At 40.6% G+C, this 23,558-nt stretch overlaps 3 protein-coding genes across 6 annotated transcripts in view; 1 reads left to right on the plus strand and 2 right to left on the minus strand.

Moving 5' to 3' along the window:
- Window positions 1–521: 521 nt before the first annotated feature.
- Window positions 522–18,197, plus strand: LOC131879157 (lachesin-like). Of its 3 annotated transcripts, none has more exons than XM_059225397.1 (9): window positions 522–885; window positions 12,326–12,439; window positions 13,813–13,913; window positions 15,127–15,312; window positions 15,487–15,673; window positions 15,912–16,040; window positions 16,105–16,221; window positions 16,295–16,483; window positions 17,738–18,197. In XM_059225397.1, exons 2-9 carry the CDS (start codon window positions 12,331–12,333, stop codon window positions 18,103–18,105), a joined length of 1,386 nt encoding a protein of 461 aa, XP_059081380.1. In that variant the 5' UTR covers window positions 522–885; window positions 12,326–12,330; the 3' UTR covers window positions 18,106–18,197. The 3 variants fall into 3 exon arrangements, with proteins under 3 accessions (XP_059081380.1, XP_059081382.1, XP_059081381.1); XM_059225399.1 differs by having other exon boundaries at window positions 524–885; window positions 16,313–16,483; XM_059225398.1 differs by lacking the exon at window positions 522–885 and having other exon boundaries at window positions 12,171–12,439.
- LOC131879166 (mitochondrial carnitine/acylcarnitine carrier protein-like) lies at window positions 6,009–7,001 on the minus strand. The gene has a single exon (XM_059225413.1). It carries the CDS (start codon window positions 6,898–6,900, stop codon window positions 6,010–6,012), a length of 891 nt encoding a protein of 296 aa, XP_059081396.1. The 5' UTR covers window positions 6,901–7,001; the 3' UTR covers window position 6,009.
- Window positions 18,198–18,641: 444 nt separating the features above from the next.
- The window catches only part of LOC131879162 (uncharacterized), a 40,436-nt gene continuing 35,519 nt past the window's right edge, over window positions 18,642–23,558 (minus strand). For both annotated transcript variants that reach the window (XM_059225408.1, XM_059225409.1), the window contains 3 exons: window positions 22,641–22,863; window positions 20,310–20,714; window positions 18,642–19,014 (listed from right to left, as the gene is read on the minus strand). In XM_059225408.1, the coding sequence (XP_059081391.1) occupies window positions 18,893–19,014; window positions 20,310–20,714; window positions 22,641–22,863 (750 nt within the window). In that variant the 3' untranslated portion in view covers window positions 18,642–18,892. The remainder of the gene's footprint in view (window positions 19,015–20,309; window positions 20,715–22,640; window positions 22,864–23,558) is intronic.

Consider the following 23,558-nt stretch of genomic DNA (forward strand, 5'->3'; position numbering starts at 1 on the left):
TATATATATCGTGCCGATAGTCATTGTCATGTCTATCAGTTTTGGTTCTAAGTCTAGGGGCGTGGTTAACGTCTAAAAGTTTGTTTGATAAAGGTCTGGAAGGAGAATCGAACCAGGGCCCCTCTCTCATGGTAGGAAACTGTGTTAACCACTACAACGCGTCTCGTCACTTCGTCATTCATCAGTTCCTTTACGCTTCTTAAATCCCGTTCGCAATTCATCAGTCCACACACGAATGTTCCCTTTTTAGTCAAATTCTCCAATAAATCACGTAACATTTTACTTTGGACATATAATTAGCTCTGCCAATCAACATAGTCTAAGTGCATAAAGTAGTCATCAACCAAATGCATCCTTCAGCCAAATCGAAACCCTAATATTGATTGGGATGAAATAATCAAAACAACACACAAGAAAGCTTCAACGGGGTAATCATTTGTAAAATACTCGATTTGGTGTAATTAGTTCTTTGCCCTCCATCCGTGACGCTAACATGAAACCGATTTGGTCACATCCTCGAGCAAAATCCTCGTGTTTCTTGGACTCGGGGGTGTCGAAAATGACAGTCCAAATGGGGATTGAAGGCTTCACTCGCGGTTCGTGGTTCGAGCTTCCTTCCTGTCTCGGTTCGTCCCTACCCGATTGTCAGTTGGATGAGGGTCCCTGGTGTGCCATGGCTCCTCGATCCATCTGGACGTTTTTGTTCCACTCCTTCCAGAGCTTGGAAGCAGCCTGGATCGTAAAGGAAACTTCCGCTCTCGTTTCGTTCGAATACTAAGATCCAAGAAAGTGGAACTGCCAGAAAGGCTCTCAACGCGTGTGCGAGCAACAGCGTTTGCCATCTGATCGCCTTCGCCGATTGAAACCCTTGCTCGATATTCACAAGTAAGATTGGTTTTCCTAAAACACTCTTTCAGTTGGATTTCTTAAAAGGATCAAGCTACCATGTATTTATTCATTTATTAATGGTTGCCATTTGCTCTGGTCTCGTGAGTTCTGATGGAAGAAAGTGGCGTTCTTGATACTTCTCAATCGTCTTCTTATTTGGTCATGTTAGGTTTGAATGTTCGGTCAAGTGGTGCAATTTTGCTCAGAGTACATAAGGTTTCTAGGTTATAAAAAAGCAGTTTTCTAGTGTTCAGTTAACTCTTAATCAGGTTCAAAATTTGAATACAGGCTGGGTCAATTGACGAAAACAGGGGCCAGGTTGGGCTTGTTACTTATTGCAAGGCAATGCTCAATAACGAGTGTATGATTTCAACCGTCCACTCCGTAGTATGGGGTTGTTCCAAAGTCTTGAAGCTTCATAATCTGCTCTGAAAAATGTTGGCCAAGAGGTGGGGCACTATCACACTATTGTGCCAAAATTAGATCAAAATCTGCTTCAAATATTATTTGAATTTTCAAAGAAGAGTACAACGCTACGAGTTGATTTCAATTGTTTGAAGGTACACCGCTTAATCAAGTAAGAGAAAAAAATAATATCTTTTTGGGGGAATTACAGAACTTTTGCCAACATCAACCTGCTAGTCATGCCAAAAGCCCTTGCCCTAATCTAATAGACTCTTTTAAGTAGCAGCTGTTGTGAGTACTTTGGTAGAGGTACTAAGCAACGAAAATACACAGCGGAATAGTAAACAACCAAAAAATACACAACGCAATAGTAGACAACATAATTATAAGGTCTTTTGCAAAAATAGAAAGTTGAAAAATAAGACAAATAAATCCATAATGAGCATTTTTCGGCTAAAAAGCATTTTATAAGGATGTTAATGAGAAAAATTGCGACGGTCTATAATGTTCAATGCTTCAAGAATCATTCCTTTCATGGATTCTTTTTCTAATTCTTGGTTTGCTTTTTCACGGGCTTAACCGCTACCAGGGAGTATATTCCCCAGTACTATTGAAATTAAAGGTTATAATTCTTCGATTTATTGCCTTTCAATCTTTTTTTGATATTTGGTCTACCAACTAGTTCGAGTTGGCAGACCGAGCTAGTCCTTGAATGTAGGGTTGAGGGTAGGGTTCTATGGTCATTATAATTGACCTTAAATCCTGGGTTGGGACAAAGCTCATGGATGCTTTTGAAGACGTACAGTATCAGATACCTTTCGTACCTTCTCTGAACCCTGTACAGCCCCAACTTTTTTTGAAACGTTTTTGGACTTGTTCGACCTTTTGCGAACCTGCTGAACTCATTGGAGCCCAAATGGGAGAGGCATATTCAAGATGCGGCTGAACAATCGACTTGTCCAGAGTTAGCATCGGAACACTACTTAAACGTGCGATGTATCCAACCATATGTTTGAAAAGCTTTATCCACCTTCAACTGGATATGCTCATCGAACTTTCCATTATTTTGGAATTGAATTGGAACTCTAATTTAATCTCTTAACAAAGAACTATTAAGCCTATAAAGTATGACTGACCTCTCAAAATTTGATGGTGACGTCACCTTCCTTTCTTGATTCAATGTCCCAATAGTGCTTCAGCAATCATTCGACTCAAGATCTGATTTGGGAACGAGTTTTCAGTCAAACATCCATCAAATTCAAATTCATTAGCACTGTAGTCATATATTGAGTGGCTCCCAATTTCTGGAATAATTCTATTGACCTTTGGGTAATACCTACTGAAGGGGATCAAATTGATAATCACGGGAAGCTGCAACTAGAACTACCAATTTACATTTTCAATGGACTATTCGGACATTTAGGCAAGCGCTGGTACCAGCAAACAAACTTGCCTGCCAATGCCAGTGATGCAAAATTGGGCGAGTCAAACTGGTTTTAACGAGACTGGCCTTTCCTCATGCAACAATGTGAAAGAAGGGTCAGCTTCTTAAAAACGTGTTTGAAGCCCCAAAAGTACCATCACTGACACTGGTACCAACAAACAAACGAACCTGCCAGAGCTTGCCTGAACGTCTCTATGGGATCTATGGCATTACTGGTGGAATGTCCGAAACCCGTTAGTTAGCCTCAAAAGGTAACCCTGATTGTTCTTCCGTCAAACCAGGGTTGCTTTTTGCTCAAGCTTATCTTTTTGAGTAATGGAAAAGGCGGGTACTTCACTATCCACGTTTTCTGGCAACCTTGGATTTGAAACTTTATTTGGTCCCATCACTAGTAATACCCAATTCACAAAAACTCTGGGTATTTTGCTAATCTCTGGAAAAATAAAAAAAGAACAAAGAATATCAAAGAGCTGATCCAAGTCATGAATTAGAGACAAATTTAATTTGTCTTTTCGGCAAAATAACATTCCAAACGTAATCGTTTCGCAGCTATGCCGATTTTTTGTCAAATGATGCACTTTTATTTTTAGCAAAGTATTGTTTTTTCTGAAACAGAGGGTCTTTACTTTAACAACTTGCGACAAAATCTTCATTTGACGACTTCCAGAAGCTGAGAAAAATTAAATGTCCATGTTACACCCAATAATAACCAAGGCAATCTTCTAAAAGCCAGTATTATTATTCATTGAGGGGACAATGAGTCCAAATCCAAATTGGAATATTGAAATGGGTTAGTGGGTCACCACGTTCGTTTGGGAGGTCATTTGTCTCATTTTCTGTACAATAGAGGCAAACCAAAATAAGTGAAAATATTACACCTTCTAAAAACTTTTTTGATTTGTGTTGACTAAAAAATTTCCAAAAATGGATTTTCCTGCTTGAAAGTAATGTTCATGTCTGTAATTGAGTAAACATGCTGCATTTCAACAAAACAAAATTACAGGAACATTTTCTTCCAAGACTAAATCATAGAGGAAGCAAGGCCTAAAGAGAGTGCGACCCAAGCTAGCCAGGGAGGCTTGTTTTCAGAGCGAATGGGTAATAGGGTATTGTTTCTAATTGTAGAGGCGCTGCTTTCAATCGGCTGGAGGTGCACTGTTCCAGTTACCGACTCAGGTGCATTAAAATCCTCAACATATCGACTTTTACCCTTCTAGTATGTTTCTTCTTCTATGAGTAAATGAAGTAGAACTTTAATTTGATATTTTGGGAATGACTGATCAAGCTACAAAATGCGTGTGACTTTACAAAAATATGCTCTAACGTCGTCAGACAGATGAGCAGTTGTATACCAAACTCACTAGGTATTGTTTTAGCTTCCGTTGGTTGCTAGTAACAGAGCAAATTTGACACTGTTTAATTTAGGCAATAAATTGAATAACCGATATCAGTTTAGGGATTCTTCGACTCATGCGAAACTTTATTTTTTGTGATGAGCTGTAGGGGACAATTTTCAGTTTTTTAGTCATTTTTTATTCACATCGTATACCTTCAGCTTCTAAACAGTTTTTTTTTTAGTTTGGCCAGTTCATTTTTACCTAGAAGTCCGAAAAAATCATAGTTCCAATGAAATGTCTGTTGAAAGGTGGTTTTGTTAAGTTGAGTGAAATTGCCAGAATGTAAAATCCTTGAGCAAATTCAGGATTTATTTTGTACATTTCTAGGAGCTAGGAGAAAATCGCGAAAAGCTCTGCCAACACTGCTCGCATGATCGTTTTGAGTGGACAGAAGCGAAGGACACATAGATCGATTAAAGGTTCAGATGTAAGTGTATTTCTTGACTAGACATACTCAGAAGTAAAGTTATGAGTTTGATAAATCTGTGAAAGAAGATAAACCTTGTATTCATGAGACACTTAGAAATTGACTTGTCCATTGTAAGTTAACCTGTGATACTTGCAGAACTTGTGCTGAGAATGAACTTTAGATAATTGAAGGCCAACATCGAAAACCTAGTAAAAGAGTGCAAATATTGAAAATTGAATATGTTGTTTTCATCATCGAGCATAAAGTGCAGAAGTTTGTCTGTTCGGGTGATCGAAAAAGCTGAAATGAATCATAGTGAAAAAAATCGGTTAGTCCTCCCCCTCGAATTTCTACTCGACATACATACGAACAACACATTTTGTCGGAGTCTACACATTACTCTTGTGAAGAGCTAGAAAAAGGATGCAAAATCAAATTTGGCGACCTGATATTGGGTTTGATTGTCCTGTCATGTAAAGGAGGAACAGAGTCAAACGTGAAACGTCAACTTAATTGTGAACTTCAAACAATTGTCATTTTTTGCTTAGCTTTGACAACACATTGCTTTCATGGCTAAATATAAGTGTTTGGGCGAGTCCGGCACAAGTCGGATTACAAAGGTGCCTTTGATTTTCCAGCTTTTTCACCAGGCTCAACGAACCCAAACCCAAATTTAAGCGGCTCTAAAACTGTTTTTTTTAAATAATTTTAAACTAAATCAGGCTGATGCAATCATCTTTGCAAAATAATGTAACGAAATACTTGTCAGTTTTGGAGATTTGGAGAAAATTGACGAATTTGATATGAATGTGGTCCAGAGATGATGGTCAAAATAGCATATTTTTCCACGTTTCCACTTGTTTTAGCATTTCATCTGGACTTTTAATCCAATCAAAAATCATCGAGTTTTTACATATACATATATTTAAGTCTACGTTAGTTAATCTGGAGAAAAAGAACGATCGGTTGTGAGCCTCTCTTAAGCTACTCAACTACCGGAACATCTCCCGGCTTGCCTCTTTCGATTCGAAACTAATGTTTTTCTTAATTTTCAGATAGACAGTTAAATGGCAGGGAAGAACGCGACATCGTGAATAAAAGGTGCAAATAAGTTCAAATAGGGGCAAATAAAGGTCAAGTGTGCAAATATGTAAAAAGAGGGTTTTAGTGGGCTACACAAATTTGCTTGGGCCCTGAACCGTTTCTTCCAGTCTCCCAAAATGTTTATAAAGAAGAAATCAAGAAAAGCATTAACAACCAATGGTCTAGATGTTGGAATAATTCACGCCTCATGTACACAAACCAAAAATACTTAATCTATAAGTTGCGGACTTAAGTCATTAATGAAATCAAACCCGTCCAGTTCAAGAAAACCTTTGTTATGATGCTTTTGATTTTGTATTATGAAAACTAGCAATTACTTCGTCACAGTCACAGCCATTGTGAAACAATGCAAAATAGCAGCTTCACGTGGAAAACATTCGGTTTTGACTCATCACATCCATTGCGAGTTCATAGCCAACAAATGTGGCAGCATTGGCCGGAAAAGCCCGGATCAGAATGGGCCTAGCTCCTCGGTAGAATCCTTGCCATCCATATTTGTGGTATAATTTCTTCACAGTTTGGAAGGAGGATCCTGTTCCAAACGTGGCTTGATGTCTGTTCTTGGCAGTATCTGCCGGAATGGCCATACCCCAACCAGCCACGCCTGCCAATCCTCCGGCCAAGATGGTCAACCCCAAAGAAGGTGTTTCGTTTGATGTATGGAACTTGTGCTTCAGAGACTCGTAGGTCAAAAAATAGGTGCCAAAACTACTCATATCACGCAAATAGGTCAAAGACAGCCCTCGGTACAGACTAGGCAACCCATGATTGGCCACGATATACTTCAAACAATGCACTTGGCCAGTATATTTCACCGGATGGTTGGTCTGCATCAAGACCTTGATCCGTTCCAAAGGCACCACCAGGGCTGGCACAATAAACAGTTGAGAGAAAAGCCCAGCAAAGATCACCTCCTTAATATCAAACCCTGACTCAGATCCATGTATGTTTCGGTAAATATTCTTTCCCATGGCATTGCCATAGAAAATCAAGGCAAACCTGGGCAAGGCCAAGTAGATCATTCCTCCCATCCCTCGGTAGAGACCCCCAAAGCCATCTTTATAGATGATTTTCCGGATGCAATCAAGGGCTCCATGATAGGGATAATTGCCGCTTTTCGGACATGCTTGCATGGTTTGCAGTTGCACCTTCACTGTGTCCAAAGGATGCCCCACCACAAACGACAATAGGCCTCCACAGGCCCCAGCCAAAATATTGGCATTCGGATTTAGTCGAAGATCATTGTCACTCATAATTCATGTTATTTACACTTGATAACGTTGAAGGGAAGTGTATTTATCCGGCACGATGCTTGCGTAAGTGACATGTTTTCCAAGCACGAAGGAAAAAAAATACCGAAAAAGAGGGAGCCATGAGAAAATGTGCGAATTCGCTCGGGTTGTTTCCTGGCCGTGAATTATCTAAACATGATCTTTGTGTCTCATTTCCTCGTGGCTTTTTGGGTGGATCCACTTTTTGTATCCCCATCTAATCTGACCTCAGGATCAAGGGTACCCCAGGGACTTTCATGGCGAACCTCTCCCAACAAAAAAAGGAAAGAAATAGCCAAAAGACAGCATGAGATTGAGGGGAGAGCCTTAAAGCTTCCAACTCGATTCTCACAATCAGGAAACTGTTGTTGCCTTGATCCAAGGATATTGTAACTAGGCTGCTTGATCACAATATCAAGTCGAATATTTAGCAAAAGAGCAATCTCGCTTTGAGTTTATCGTAACGGATTGTAGGGAAACGTTTGACAAGAGAAGTGTATTGTAGATACCTGTTTGGGAGTAAAAATTAAATATGAGAGAACATAACCAGACGGAAATCATATCATGCTTTTATTGTTGCTACCGATTAATACTACACTGTAAGTTTGATTTTGTGCTGAAAGTAAGAAAAATAAGTGCAGTATAATATGTGGTAAAATATATTTCATAAGATATATGCACTCTCAATGCAGAAGGTTTATTGCGGTTAACAATTTTATGGAAACCGTCTTATTTAGCATTTCTCAAAATCGCATCTCGTGCATGCAATCATAATCATCATTGATTTGTTCAAGGTTTTAAAGTTCAAGTTCTTTTGCTCCCTCTCTTGCGAATAAAAGTGTGTTTTTTCATAAAATTTTGCTTCAATTAGACAGGCTTCCACGGGGCGGGGGCACGGGGCGGGGGGGCTGGGGGCAAATTTTCATGACGTTTAGAAATGTACATATTTCTATGCGTCTTTTGTTATAACATCAGAAGTCTGGAGAGTGCATTCATGATAAATCAGAAGCTTTTGTGGAAACGGCAAACCGAAAGAAAAGAAACCATGGCTTGAGAGGGAGTGTCTTCTCGTGTGGTTGTTTTTGTCCACTAACCAATGCGACATAAGGATCCCATTTCGTTTAATAGGTTTTGATGCACACTCGATGTTCCATCTGATTAGCAGATTGAGAGCGGAGAACCGAAAAAAAGAGAGACTTCCGTTGTTCCAACGTCCCAAAACGTCTGATCTTAGTTGGGCAACGTTTGATTACGGGTTAGGACTGGAAAGGAAAATCACATTGTCAGGTTTCTTGGAGGGTATTGAACTTGGTTATAGTATTGCTGAATTAGATATTTGAACCTGGTTAACAAATTGTGCTTGTTTTTTTTTTACACATTTCTATCTCCTAATCATCCACTAACTCAATTTAAGATTGCTTCGATGTGGAAAGGTGTCCCTGGAAGTAAGCTCAACAGTGAGTCACTTGCCAAAAGTCAATTTTCATAATTATTCCTTTGGCTCCTCTTAGTTAGATATGACAAATACTAGCCTGGAGCACAAAGCAACACCATAGAACTTACCTCTGTTGTGAAGGGTTTCACTTATGGAAAGGTTCCTATCTGGCCCTTCTTCTGACGAAGTAACCATTGTCTCTGAATGCCCAATTTGTTAAACTTGGTTCGATCAAATTTCCGCGGTTTGAACTTAGGCATCATTTTCCAATGGGACAATGGGTCCAGAAGCATCAACTCACGAACCGGTTTATCATCGGACCACTTCGATTCTGGTAGTGTCGGTGACAACCTATACCAATCAAAACATGTGTTAATGTTGGAAAATGTCTCACATTTGTCATGACAATCGAATACCTTGGGTCAGTTAAGAAAGCTTGGTTGTGGTCAGTAGACGGTGGTTGTGGTACAAATGGGTCTTGTTCACGGCTGAAACGGAGATGTTGCAGGTGATGGTCCAATTTAGGTTTGACTTTCAATGAAGCTAAAAGGTACTGAGAAAGGATTGTTTGGTACAAAGTTGAGAGGAGCATGATAGTCGAGCAACCACTAAGGGGATTGTCGCTTGGAAAATATGCTTTTATACTCTTTTAGAAGAGGATAAGGGGACTTTACGTTGGATGATGCATCCTGGTTCACCGGAATTGGAAATAGACAAAGGACGTTGACTTGGAAAACAAGATTATTGGGAGTTTAGCAAGATTAAATAGAGTTGATAATTCGTCGTAATCATAACTTTAGGCTTGGGGTATGGGACAGAAAGTTACCTTTGGTTAAACGTAAGTTGATATCGTCTCTGTGCATTATCTATTTAATTTGAAAACGAAGCACAATAATCCTGATTGTGTTTGAAGCATGATTTTAAGTATAGGGAGAACCATTTTTACCACTTCTTAATGCCAAAGGTTTTGTGTTAAGTGATTACAACGTATGTAAACAGTTTTGAAACATACACAAACCATCGACCAGAAGCAAAACTAGTCTATAATTGTGGCATGAAAATCCTTTCATAGATATACTGTACATTCAGACATTGTTTCGCATTCTTTCATATTTACACGATACCGATCTCTATATGTTTGTTGGCTCGAGTCCCCTTTGGTCTAGAAAGTAGCTTAGGTTTTCATTCAATCTAAATTTACTTAAAGTGTCAAAAAGTTCGTTCTCCTAAAACTTGGTAATGTTGCTCATCTATTTCGATGTGGTCAACTCTTGACGGACGTTGTGATTGGTCTTAATTCTCGATTGTCTGAGCCTCATCAGAGATCCCCCGAATCCAATCACATGAGCAAATACCAATCCCTTGCCCTCCCAATTGAGAAGAGATCAAACCAGCACTTGGATCCAAAAATGGGATTACCTCTTGTTCCGTTCGCATCACCATGAGCCACTACGGACTCATTAACATATACTGACTGGTACATCCAATACGAAGCCATAATTCCTCACCATCTGATGGTGTTCCAAGCTGACTCGTCTATTGGCATCAGAGGGGGATCTTATGTCAACATTAGCAATCGTTCAACGCCAAGATACATATTGTAGTTATCGTCATGTTTAATATTCCTCCTCATTGGTAGGGAACAATCAATCGGCCAATCAATTATTCACCTTCATCACCCAACAAACGCCCTAAACTCGGTTCAGATGGGCAAGGACTAAAACAATAGTCCAATTGGAACTGGATTTAAACCAATGCGTTTGAGGGAATGCATCCGTCATTGGAAAAATGTACCAAAGGGGTACGATAGTGATGATGATGATGATGGTTTGCTTTGAGAACCAGACAGAAACCAGCTCGTCTTAAGTCATCCCACGTCCTCAGTGGCTCTCTTATCTGCCCTTAATAGACAAGAAAAATATTTTCCTAACGGAAAATGACTTTCTTTCGTGGGATGGTTTGATGGTTTTGGTGGTTGGTCGGAGGGCAGATGGCCCCGTCCAGAACACCTCGATCCTCGTTAAGAAGAATGTTATTGTTATCAAACTAGCTTTTTGGCATAAGTGAGTTGTTCGAGGAGCGAGAGCACACTCTACGTACAATACAAAGCACATGGGCCATCCAACCGACAGAGAGATCGAATGAAAGAGAAAACGCTTGAAGATACGGAGAAGGGTGAAAGTAGAGGAGAGAAAAATAGGTAAAGGGTTAAGACCTGGAAGAAATTGTGATAGGGATGTAGAAGAGCAATGTTGTTATTCTTCATCCGTCAATGTTTTGTTGCCACTGTTTTCCGATATCTGCATTATGTTACAGACACTTTTATGGTGGCCGATTGACGTGAAACGAGTTTCCTTCAGGACGACTTAAAATCGAGATAATGTGTGGTTAATTCGGAACACTTGTTTAGTTATATTCTAGATTGTTGGGATGTGTTTCCAAAGCTCGTGATTGAATTACAATGAAAAAAAAGGCATTGTGAGGCAATGAAAGAAGAAAGAACCCTGATTTATGATCCTCAGGAAGTTTTGCCCCTTTTAATGACCTGCAGGGTGTTGGGAAGTTTTTTGTGTATGGCTCCTCTAGGGAGTTTTCCCCGCTTTCCTTAGGCCAAACACTAAAGACCAGATGAAAGTGCAATATAAACCCACTTGGCAGTCCTTCTGATTGAAGACCAAAGACAGGCTCTGGCAGCCAAAACAAATACGTCAAGCTTCCAAATTGAGAAGTTGTCACTAATCAGGAATTTGTGTCGATTTACTCCACAAAATCTGCCTTCAAACCCAACTACTGTAGGTATAACTGCTCTGAAGAGCCTGCAGATGATATTAATCCTACTTCTCTTTCTCGTTCTCTGGGTGAACTTTCCTGTCTCTTGAGCAGGTTCACAGTACCTATAGGGTAAGGCGTGTTTTAAGTAGTGTTCAGATTAAGAGCTCACTCAAAGATTTAGCGTTACTCAAGTCGAAAAGTACCTGTGATCTTTTTCTTGTCTATTATAAGAATGAATCGTCACTTCGATCGTATGAAGGTTACATACCAAAGGGGATGTAGGTTTATCAATGAGAACGTTGCATGTTAATTGTCGATCTAGTGTCCTCATTACGTCTGTGCGAGTGTGAGCAGGTGATGAGGGGGACACAACAACTGTCCTTAAGTGTTTTGTCTGCTCTTTGCAAATGAAGATTCTTCTTAATGACGAACCAAGCTGAGATTCCTTTGAGGCCTTGCTTTATATGGCTTGCCTCATCTTTTCACTAAATTACAACAAAGGTCTGCAATTTCAAAATGAAACACTCGCACTCTCCTCTTCCAAGTATAAACTTCCAAGTCTTCACCCAACTCAATCTGGAACATTCAGGGCGTACATCTATTTGAAAACAGACAACAACCAACCATCCAACCATCCAACCCTTGATAGTACTACATACCAAGAATAGATACAATGTCCGTATGTTCTAAGCAAATTGAGGTGAGGCAATATTCTCGAGTTTGGAGAGCCCCCTTCCGAATGCTATGCAAAATAGAGACCCACTAAGGGTTCCAAGTTCATGACAAGGCAATGGTCTCAAGGGACATTTTAAGGTCTTGGAACAACTTTCATCGAAGAACAATCTTACATTTGTGTTCGGGAGGGCTGGATAAAGCAATGTACCAAAAGGTTGGGCATAACATCAATGTTGCAGTGGAATATCAATTGTTCTGACTAGGTTTTAAAAATCGTGGGATATCATGAATATAACTAAAATCAAACCTAACATCGAACTCCAGTGTAGATGGCTCTTAGACGCCAAAATGTCGCTAAAACTTGGGAGGGAGGTTCTTACTCGGATTGGATTTTTGGGTGAGATTGTCTTGTCAGATTTAAACTTGTTGTACTTTAATGAAATTAGTTTCCTACTGGCATATTATGCGTACAAAACACAAGACCAGGAGACACTGAAGTAAGTGGGCTTAATTTTTCTATTGCAGACGAAATGTTGACCGTTCACCAAACATGGATGTTAATACTCATTCTCTTGGGTTTGGCCATACAAAGGAATCTGGCTTCACCCGAAGCAAAGAAATTCCGGGAGGACAACCATTGTAAGTACCTTTTAAACAAGAAGAACACGCTGATATGCGGTCCAATTATCAAATGAGGGACGATCACTTTGATGTTGTTCAATTTTCTTTACTGCCAATATGCATCTTTTTCAATTGCAAAATGGCACAGTCTGGGTATATCTAAATCTTACCAATATATTACCCATCGAAAGAGAGCATTTTTAAGTCTGCAAACAAGGAGAGGACTTTGGAAAGAAAATATGCTCCTTTTGGATAAAACATTACCAATTTGTTGAAGCCAGGGTCGTTTTTAGCACGAATTATTAACCAAGTCATCTTCCAATATTGTCACTTATCGACAAATATTCCATACTATTAGTGTTATGTTGTTTCAAGGACAGTTTGTTTCGTTCCATTTTCTCGAAATCGTGATGTTTGTCGAGCTCGGAGGTTGACATCAATTATGTAGGTAGAACTCAAGTTTTTCCCACTTCTGACCAGAGGAGAATCCCCATTCTCATTGTTGGTCTCCTTCCCTCACTCACCCTACACTCCTATGGGTCAATATACTTAGACCTAATTCAATTGGGGAATTGAGGTTTGAAACTTGGACATGTATGGATGGTTGCATTCCATCAGACTTGACAATTCTACAAATGACTTCATTGCCACAATGGTTTTGGCTCCCTGCTTGCACTGAGTATGATGTGCTTCGGATCACATTGAAGATCGATTCGACACAAGGAAAGCATCCCCTCACAAAAAGAAGAACGTGGAATTTGGAGGAAAAACTAAGGTAGCCCCGAGTAGTTACTTGGCAATTTTCTTCAGGATTTACATTGTTCCCCATTGGCTTTTGTTTCTGCGTCTGTGTCGTCCCGCTTTCTTTGCCAACGAGACGTCTTCTTGAGCTTGATCCTAACAAAGTGGAACAGGAAAGGCAAGAAGAAGGGGACATCTCGAGAGTGGACCATAGACGACCGAATCTTGGCACTAATTTTCAACCTCTTTCTGGAAGATTTTGAGTTGGACGGAATCGTGGTCCATTTTATGAAAAGGGACCAGTCGATAACTTGACTGAGTTCCCAAGGGTGAAAGTCCGTGGTCGGGCATTTGCCTGTGCCAAACTATGGCAAATCTGGAAGGACGGCGGGAAAGGGATGAATTCAAGATGCTTTTTGCCGTTTTCTCTAGATCCAAGCTATGAATTTCATTTGCGGCTTATGCCACTAAAACGGATCCCCTTTTTTCAATTTGAGAGGCTGAATCTGAGTGATGTGACTCGAGAGTGTCACGTTATCTTTCTATCGCTCCATGTGTGATGATATGACTGGCTGAATGGAGAAGCTGCAAGAATTGCCAATGGCGCTCGAATTCTAATTCTAAATCCATATCGCTTGTTCCCAATGCAGCTTTTCCACCCGAGATCATCTCCAAAATCCCCAATGTTTCTGTTCCTGTGGGTCGAGACGCCTTGTTCACTTGCCACGTCAAATATCTGGGGGACTTCAAGGTAAGAGATTCCTATATTTTCTCCACCCATTGCTTCAAAAATCTGACACACACCATTTAGCTTATTGCTGGATAGTCAATTCCTATTTTACTTCAGACTCTTTGTCCATGTATTGAGACTTTGTCCCAATTTGAAAGTGACCAAATTTGCCCAGAGCAAGGCGATCGAATATTTGAGAATATGATTTAATTTGACAGAGCTTTCATTCAGGCTCCAGTAATTCTTACAGGGCGTCCCAAATGACAAGAAAGAGGCAACTCTAGCAGGTCCACACATTTTTTGGCTCACTTCATGGAGCCAATCTGATGGAACCAAATTACAAGGCTCGTTAGCTGGTTGGACCTGCATCTCCCCAATTGGTGGACGTTAGTCAATGCATGTAGAATGAGTCAAGCTGTGACAAGTCATAAACTTAGGCAAATTAGGATCGCCCCCTAGAGATTTGGATTTGTTTGTGAGGCCAAATGCAAAACTTTCCACACTCATCTCTCGATAGGGATGTACTAGATCCTGGATGTGTTCCCAGATTGTTGATAGGACACGGCCATACGAGGAGGAACTGAGTCTCATTGTCTATTCTGGAACAAGCAACACTCATGCCAATGCCAGAACAGCTCTTTAATTTCACGCCAAAAGAATCCAGCTTGTGCTTCGAAGTAAAATTGCCATGTTCCTTGTAGCGTTTGGAGGTAGCGCAAGATTCGGCGGAAGTTTGGGAATTACCTTCAACGAAACAACGTGTTAGACTGACATCAATTCCACATTCGTCTGTTCGCAGTGCCGTCAAATCGATTCTTTATAGCTTTCTTCCCACTTTTTACCCATTTTTTTCGACTACCCATCCTGGATGGGTTCGAAAGCTGAAGGTAGTAGAAGGGGGATCTGTTCTGATATAAAGAATGATCCCCTTGGTTCCAGGTGGTTCCAATGATGGAAGATGAGTCTCAGGGTAACAAACCAGATCAAGTGAGTGTCCTGAGGGGACGGAACAGACTTTCGAGAGGTACTTGAGTCGGCAGCCCTGAGTAAAACCTCTATTTAAGCACTCGGAAGAGGCTTAAGCGTAGGAAAGACAGAAATACAATGCTGGGATTAAAAGAGATAATATGAAATGCACCATCTCCAAGAGAAATGAACTAGATAGGCCAAGCAATCTGCTTTTATTCCAGACTCAATTTGAGGTGATATTCTTTGTGGGTACATTTTGTTTTAGGTTGGATGGGTTAAAGAAGACACCAAGGCGATTCAAGCCATTCATGACATTGTGATCACTCACAATCCACGTGTTCAAGTGTCTGGAGATTTTCACACGACATTCCACTTACACATATCAGAGGTTCAAGAAGAGGACCGAGGCCAGTACATGTGCCAGATCAACACGGTTCCAATGTCGTCGCAGGTGGGATTAACACACATCAGTATTCTAATTAGTGAACAGTTCTCTCAAATCATCTGAATGCTTTTTCGCAACTCCTTACGGTTCCAACTTGAACGGAATACATGCCTGATATCTCGCAACCTCTAATCACTCTCTGTACATTTGTCAATTGAATAGCCTTTTGATCTATTTTAGACTGCATCGTTGGACGTATTAGTTCCCCCGGATATCACCCAATCTTCGGGCGACCGTGAACTACGTCAAGGCGAGATGGCCATTTTGGAGTGCGTGGCTGATGGATACCCAACCCCCACGATTAGCTGGAGGAGGGAGGACAATCAGTACATCAAAGTCAAAGATCCCCGATTTGGTGTTCGAAAAGGTGCTTGTGTTCTTTTCGTCCGAGGGAATGTCTCTCCTCATATTAGAGATGACAGCTCACATTACTTCTTCCCATCCCCTTGGCGCTAAATATTTTCGCTCCGTCACCCTTTGATCCTAGATTTACACGTTGCTCCCGGAAAAAGGGGAACACAAGGGTCAGAGTTATCGGGCCTTGCCATATTTTCAAGCTCATATCGGCGTGAACGAAGAACTAACTCGGATCTATGTTTTTGTAGTGCAACGATATGAAGGAACCACTCTAACCATCCCGAAAGTGACACCTAATGACATGGGGGCTTATCTTTGTATCGCCACCAACGATATTCCGCCAGCTCGAAGCAAGAGAGTCTATCTGTACGTTCAATGTAAGGAACCGCATTTCATTTGAGATTCCGGCTCAGATATAAATCTAGGTTGTGTTTATCGCAGTTCCACCATTGATCAAGGTCAAAGAGGAGATCATGGGGGCGGTCTATTACAGCGATATGAAGATCACATGCGAGGTGAAAGCCTATCCCAAACCCATTGTCTACTGGAACTTTTCAAGTGAGAGAACCTCTTGAGCCCACAAGAGTCTTGCGTAAAAGAATGAATTCAGATTCACGTCGGTTTCATGCAGGTGGTTTCATTATTTTAGATGGCATTGTTCTGAATGGAGGCCGCTATACAGTAAATGAGGAGGTGATCAGACCTTTCGAGATGACCTCAACCTTGACAATCCGAAACATGAGCTCACTTGACGTCGGCCGATACAGTTGTGTGGCCAAGAATTCCTTATCAGAGGCATCCACCATCGTGCGAGTTTATAGTAAGTATGCCCGGGGGAAGTCTACCATATATTTTAGCATCGTGGTTCTTAGTTCTAAGTCTTTGGGAGTGTACTGTTTTTCATCGGAAATTGTAGAATGTGTTATATGTCAGCTGACTCTACGCGAGCTTTCTCGTTAGTTGAGCCGAGGTAGGCCAAATAAGAGAGTGTTACACTTTTAGTAATGGAAAGGGTCGCTTTGAAAAGAGATGATGAGAAGTAATTAATGTGAATTACGTCAATAAAATAGCAACCCAACAGATGAATTCTACTTAAGGCACAATTGTTTATGTTAAGTAATGAAATTTTAAGCGGTGTGATTCCCATATCAATATTTGAATGACCACTCGCCATTTTTTCCAACATGTTTCATTCTATTATCTTTAAATGATTTCAAATAGAGCTTAGTTTGATACCTAGTATCAGCATGCAAAATCTTAAGTTGGATCAATGCCAATTTGACATTTTGTTACGTACATGAAATTAACGGAGTTGATCAATTCAAAGACCACCGCTAAAGACAAATCTAACTTTATTAGTATGTCACAAGGGCCCAGTGTTGGGCATTGTTGTAGAAGGTCATCGCTAGCTGACAGTTTTGCCAAATGAAATTGCTCTACTTTTAGAAATAATAAATAGCAGGACAAAATTTCAAACTTTGTCAAGGTTTTAATAGATCAACCCAATGACCACAACAATCATCTTCAACATATTCCAAGAATTACTGCCGAAAGGCTGACGTGATTAATTTCAAAAATTATGAGTTATCTTCCACTTTGAAAAGATCGAATTTCGAACAGCCTTCAGATAATTTCGCTCTTTCATTGGCTTCCATCGAAATGAAATTAGTATTCATTTGAGAAACGCCTTCAAAAAACGCTTAAAATTTCACATAATTTATCAAGTTAACGGTAATGTGCTTCCAATTTATTTGCCTTTCTATTTAGAAACAACTTCAAATACTCGCGAGCGACGAATTTACTAACGATAAATGAATGTTATCTGGAACCTAATGCTGACTATGGGCTCACAGTAGTACGCAGTGCTTCCTACCAGAGACAGCTGGAAATATTGCGTATTTTTTGAGTGGGCGAGTGCAATATCCTTTGTTCGGTTACTTTTTAAGAAACTCATATGAAACACCACTTCCCGCAACTCCGGGAATCCTGTGTGAGGCGAAAAGTGAAACATCCATTTTAAGAGGTTGCGTGAGTTTCATATTGAAAAACTTCCGTTATTTCTTGTCTCCAATAGTGGTGGCCACGCCTTCACCTCCAACCAAGGTTACCTCCTCCGTCACGTATGGGTTCCAGCCCAACAATAGACCAGATTTCATTCCCACCAAATCTGTTTTGCTCGATAACGGTGTCCAACTATATCCTAAATATTCTGAACCTGACGATCCTCCTCCTCTATTGGTCCATGACAATAATCGGCCTCAAGATCAATACGATATTCTGGGCCACAATGCTCACATCAAGGACGACAATGAGTCCAAAAAGGGCCACAATAATTTTGGACGATCCAGTGGGTCCAATAGTCAAAGATCCGTAAAACCATGTTTTTGTTATGTACTTAATTTCGTGATTTGGGGATTATTTGAAAAATTGGCATTCGTTTGATGGGGTCTTGATGCCTTTTTGTCAATGGCTTGTGATGATGCTTACCTTAATGACTGATAAATAAATGATCATGAAGGTTCTTTTTCATTCAACATGTGATTTTACGTCATTCACTTCGATATGAATGAAAAGTATTTAGAACTTATTTGTTTACCGCTTTCTGACATAACTTTAGTTCTTAATCTATTACCCCTATTCAGGGGCGTCTGAAGAACTCTTTGTCCTGTTTTACATGCAATGCATTTTATCTCTACTTATTGTGCCATTTTCTATTACTTTATACAGCTGGTAAGAAAAACAGTTTCTTGGAATTCGCTCATACCCTCATCCGGTTCTTCTTACCCAGGAAATCGTCTTAACAATTCACCAACGATTTTAACAAGCAAATAGAGATTTTTTCCCCATAAAACTGTAATGATACAATAATCCAGGAACCATAAGAGAGCAAAGCAAATCTTACAAAAAAGTGACTGAAAAATGTAAGATGGACAATTATTTTCGTTCTATTCAGTTTGGAAGTAATTTTATACAAAAAACACAGAACTTGGGTAAGATTTTATGGATCTTGACATATGACACTACAACAATTTTTCATCATCAATCATTTGCACATTGCATTTGGATCAAAATCGCTCAAAGGCAAGCATTCATGTACTTTCAATCAGACTAAAAATGGCCAGGTTTGTGATGATCCAAGAAAAACCAACATTGATCTAGTAATTCATTATTTTCGTTTCACAGCCGCTAATTTGATGGTACATCATAGATAGAGAGAGACACCAGATACTCAGTGGACAGAGCAGAGTAGAATGAGGAATCCAATGAAAAGGACAACGTTTCCTTCTTGGCAGCGTTGCACTGATTGGCCAAACGATGTGGAAGTCTTTCTCTGCATTGCCAGATTCTCGCCTGAAATTGGATATGTTTTATTGGCGTGGAAGTTATTGAAAAGAGCGAAGCATGCATATTCCGCATTCTTTCACACACATACTCAAGAGAGCATGTGTTACGATATAAAACTACGAACCCTCTACCGGTACATGTATAGTGAGTGGTTTGATAGGCGATTGCACTTAACATGAATATACAGGGTGGATTAGAAAAAAATGACGCCCACTAAAAGCGGCAATTTTGAATAAAATGGATCTGAAACGTTTAGACACTTTGGAGACAATTTTGCGAACAAACAATTTTAATGTTTTAATTCCTAAATGCTAAAGAGCTTAAGCCACGATTTTAAGTGTTATTTTTGCGTTTATTTCTTTAAAACAAATCCCTCGCATTCTTTTCCAGTAGACTTTCTTTGCCATAATTGCACACTTGACTTAATTCCATCATCTTATCATTGACATTATGGTGTTGGCATGTCAGATATATGGCTATCACTCATGTCCTTAACGTTCCGTGAGGCCGATTTCAGAGTGCATTGTTCGGAATGAAAAATTGAAAAATAATTGAAGACGGCACTCTCAAATGCAATAATAATGCTTACAATCAATCTAAGCATTAGAGTTTGATTCCTGTTAGTGTGTCTTTTTGGTGGAAACCCCGAATGTGTACTTCGTCTTTGTATTTCAAACCAACAAGAATAAGAAACGCTTCAGATAGTTCAGTCCAAAACAAAAATGTTGGCAATATCCTTGTAAGAAATCCACATTTCGCCTTGCATTGTGCTTCAAAATAGAACAAGGTCAGAGTTAGTGTATTGTTTTCTTCATTGAGAAGCAAGATAGGCTTTCTAGATGTCAATTATCCCCTCCAATCCAATCAAGAGTGATGTCAAAATAACCGTGATGCTCTTATGCGGATGTTCACTCTTTCAACTTAAAGCGTTTTTCTCTAGATGTACAAAATATCTACTTGGCATTTTTCACAATGCTTCAGCTCCAGATGCTTGCATTGACTGCCATCGATAAATGGATTGGAAACTCTTTGCTCTTTAACAATAGCGATAAAGTTTTTTAATCACCGGAGATGGGTCAAGGAAATTGGACCATCAACCTAACTCCATCAAACATGGTGCCTTTTCCCCTCCCCAATGAAGACCAACTTGCAACCTCTGTGACCTTCCAAAGGTCAGTGTCATAAAGTGGATAGTCACTATTTGAACAATGACACTGCCTCATCAGTCATGATTACACCTGATACCCGAGTGTAGCAATATCCCAAGTGTTCCATGTCTACTGAATTTTCACTCCTCATACCTTTGACAACATGAACAACCACAGAATGGTTTCGAGCATTGGATGGAGCGCAAGTGTAAGCTCCGGCATCACCAAGAGTCACATTCGAAACTTCGAGTTTGGACACGGGTTCGAGCCTGGCCTCTCCTTCGTCAATGGAAGTGAGTGAGGAAGGCTGGCCCTCGTTGATTTCTTCTATTTTGGCCCCGAAATCCCTCAGTGGATTGGGATTTGACGAGCGTTGTGGTCCCGGATTGGTTGTGATGGTGACACCATGGCGGTCAGAATAGTTGACCACTTTCCCATTGTGGTACCAATACACGTAGGACGGCGAGCCTGAGCTCCGAATGATGTGGCAGGCCAGACTCAAACGACTGCCTTCCTTCACATGACGCTCTGTACTGCCAGCAATTATGGCCACCGAATCTGGAATGAAAGGTTCAATGTGTGCTCAAATTTGGGCCTTTGCGTTTGATTGCGAGATTGCGAAGAAACCCTGGCTAGACTGCATTTTTTGAGGCCTTGAAGCTTCAAGTTCAAAGACAAGCAACCTCATAAGTGAATGACAAATGGAAATTGGCTTTCTAAGTGGCTAAAATCAGCAGGGATTTCTTGTTGAACTTATAACGAGCAAGGGTGCAGACGTCTGACAAATCTCCCTCAAAAATCGAAAAAGATGATCAAGTTATTAGAAGATGGCACTATAATGATAAACATTTCTATATAAGTCTATTAAAATGATAATCAAATTCAAGTGTGACTGGTGCATTATTAGATAAGGTCTGCTTGGAGTGGGTTTTATGTTGCGGTGTAATGGAGGTGTGCCTAAATTTATTCGATCTGGATGTGAATGTAAAAGGGAGATGGTTGTAGCGCAGCTGGTTAACGCGCGACCGAGCTTTGCTCGGGTTTATGGGTTCGAACCCAGGTCTCCCCCCACTCCCCTGCTATAGTGGATTATATCGCCTCGAACGGCGGACCTCAAACGGCGGACCTCAAACGGCGGACCTCGAACCCAGAATGGGACATACCAAAATATATTGAAAAACTCTGTCAAATAATAATCCAATGAGATTGAAACTCGCAATAAAGACTTTGAAAGACTTTGAAAATTTGGAGATTTACAGTTGCAATTATTTAGGATAAGTCCTAAATGTGCGATTTGACACCAGATATTTCAAAGCTTTTTTATGCACATTACGAAAACTGGACCTAATGGTAGAGACATTGTGTTTCATTTTAGAAGACTAGCAGATTAGCTTACCATAAGCACAATAAAAAAATGTTTGCCTAATTTATCCAATTTTGCTCAAACCTTAGGGTATTGTTTGGCTTGGATCAAATCCGTTGCAAAACTAGCCAACAGAAAATAAACTCCATAAAAAATTGTGCCCCTTTGAATTATGAATGAAGCAGGGGTGACACGTGACAACCGTTAGCAAGTTCAAAAACCCTTTGGTGTTCCAGATTGTGGGATGGCGCTTCCGCAAATATTTGCGTAAAGTGTCAGGAATTTAATATTGTCATGTAAAGCATGTTGGTATGCGAATTTGTTGACAAACTTGACTTGATGAGTCCGCAACCAGGCTTTTCTTTTGGCTCGCCAAAAATGTACCACTTGCAAAAATGTCCTATCGGAACTATTCATATTGGGTCACAGAACCCCTGGAATCGTTGACTTTACAATAAAATTCGTGGCCTTGAGTTAAACTTTTAGATCATGTCGCTCTGGCAAGACCCGACCAAAAGGCTGTTCCAATATGTGCTCTTCGAATCCATTGTTGTAAGAGTCCGAAGAGCGACGTGGGAACAGAGAACAAGGGCTCGCTCAATTCAGACGAGGACTGCTCGTTTCGTCCTTTTGAAAAGTTCTTGATGAGAAGGACTTAGCCTTATTAGTGGCTCTTTCCTGACAAATGAGAGGCTTCAAATCTCTGGTCGATGCGCCATAAGCTACTTGTCTTTTACTTCTCGGAAATCGTTCCCTCCCGACCAATTTCTATCAAACCCTCTTCTAAAGGCACATTCTTGAAGATTCCAACTGAGATTCAAACCAATCATCTCATTTCTATTGCCACCCAACCCAATTGTTGTGGTGATAGTTCTCGGCGGCGCCTTTTGAACGAAACAGCCCATGGAAAGTTGGATCCCCTCAAATACCTCGAATAGAAGAGCCAGAGTTGGCGAAGAGCCTCGAGCCAAAGTTTAAATTGGGTTAAAATGGGGAGCAATAAAATTGGCTTGATGAGAAGAAGGAGGACGAGAACGAAGAGAAGGAGGAGGAGGTGGTGGAAAGGAAGAAGGATTTTTAGTTCTCCGCTTCGTCAGTTAGACAGTGGATAGATGACTCACCCAGAACCACTAATCTCACGGGTTTCTTCATCTTCTTCTCCATATCGTCATGGTAAGAGACCTGGCACTCGTACTGACCAGCGTCCTCGAACCTCGTGTTTTGGATCTTGAGCGCCCAAACATCGTTCCCTTCCTCATGGAGGGGCGTGAATCGAGTATCTTGGGTGTATCTGGTCTTGCCAATGGCCACAATCCTCAGATCCCGGCTTCGAATCCACGATACCTGGAAACAAATGTGGGATATATAACGGGTACAGACAGGCAGTAAAGTGTGGCAAATTGCGGCAAACTAAATCAAGAGAGGTGGAAATTGGAGCTCAACCGAGGGAACGCCCGCTTATATTTGTTTAACAGGGGTGAGGACAGAGTTTCGAATTAATGATGGGTTTTGCGATTGTAGCTCTTCGCTTTTTGCAATGTCCTTGCCTGAAATGAACGGTGGGTCGTTGATGGTGCAGTTGTCTTTGAACCACTTAATCTCTTTGAACTCAATAGGTTGAGGCATAGAGGTACAAAACCTAAAGGAGACCATCTGGAAAGTACCCACCTGCTTTGGATTCAGCTTCTTACCATTCACTATTCCCTACCACAAAAGACGTCCCTGACCCATCTAGCGTTGGTAGGTCTATGATTCGGGTCTGGTAGCAATTTAATTATCCTTTCAAAAAATGCACCTGCAGGTTCGCAATCCATCACCGGCCTCCACGCCCTGCTCTCATCAAGCAGTCACTGCCAAGGTTATTCGCAGTGAAAGTTAGCTCTTCCAAGGCATGAAAATAGTACTACTTTCTGCTTCAAGATGTAGTACTTGTATGCATTTTCCCCATGTGTTGAGTCCTGGAACCTTTAAAGATTCTCGGCATGGTGAAAGAGGTTGGGTAACGAAATCATTGTCCATTATGGAGCCGGTAAGATATG

This window comes from Tigriopus californicus, chromosome 4, assembly GCF_007210705.1.
Source record: "Tigriopus californicus strain San Diego chromosome 4, Tcal_SD_v2.1, whole genome shotgun sequence".
NCBI classification, from domain to species: Eukaryota; Metazoa; Arthropoda; class Copepoda; order Harpacticoida; family Harpacticidae; genus Tigriopus; species Tigriopus californicus.

Excerpts from the sequence above, each read along its gene's own strand:
- LOC131879166 (XM_059225413.1), bottom strand. The coding sequence starts at position 6,900 with ATGAGTGACAATGATCTTCGACTAAATCCGAATGCCAATATTTTGGCT.
- LOC131879157 (XM_059225397.1), top strand. The coding sequence starts at position 12,331 with ATGTTGACCGTTCACCAAACATGGATGTTAATACTCATTCTCTTGGGT. Across the intron at positions 15,313-15,486 it reads CGGTTCCAATGTCGTCGCAG|ACTGCATCGTTGGACGTATT; the intron begins GTGGGATTAACA and ends GATCTATTTTAG. Across the intron at positions 15,674-15,911 it reads CCGATTTGGTGTTCGAAAAG|TGCAACGATATGAAGGAACC; the intron begins GTGCTTGTGTTC and ends ATGTTTTTGTAG.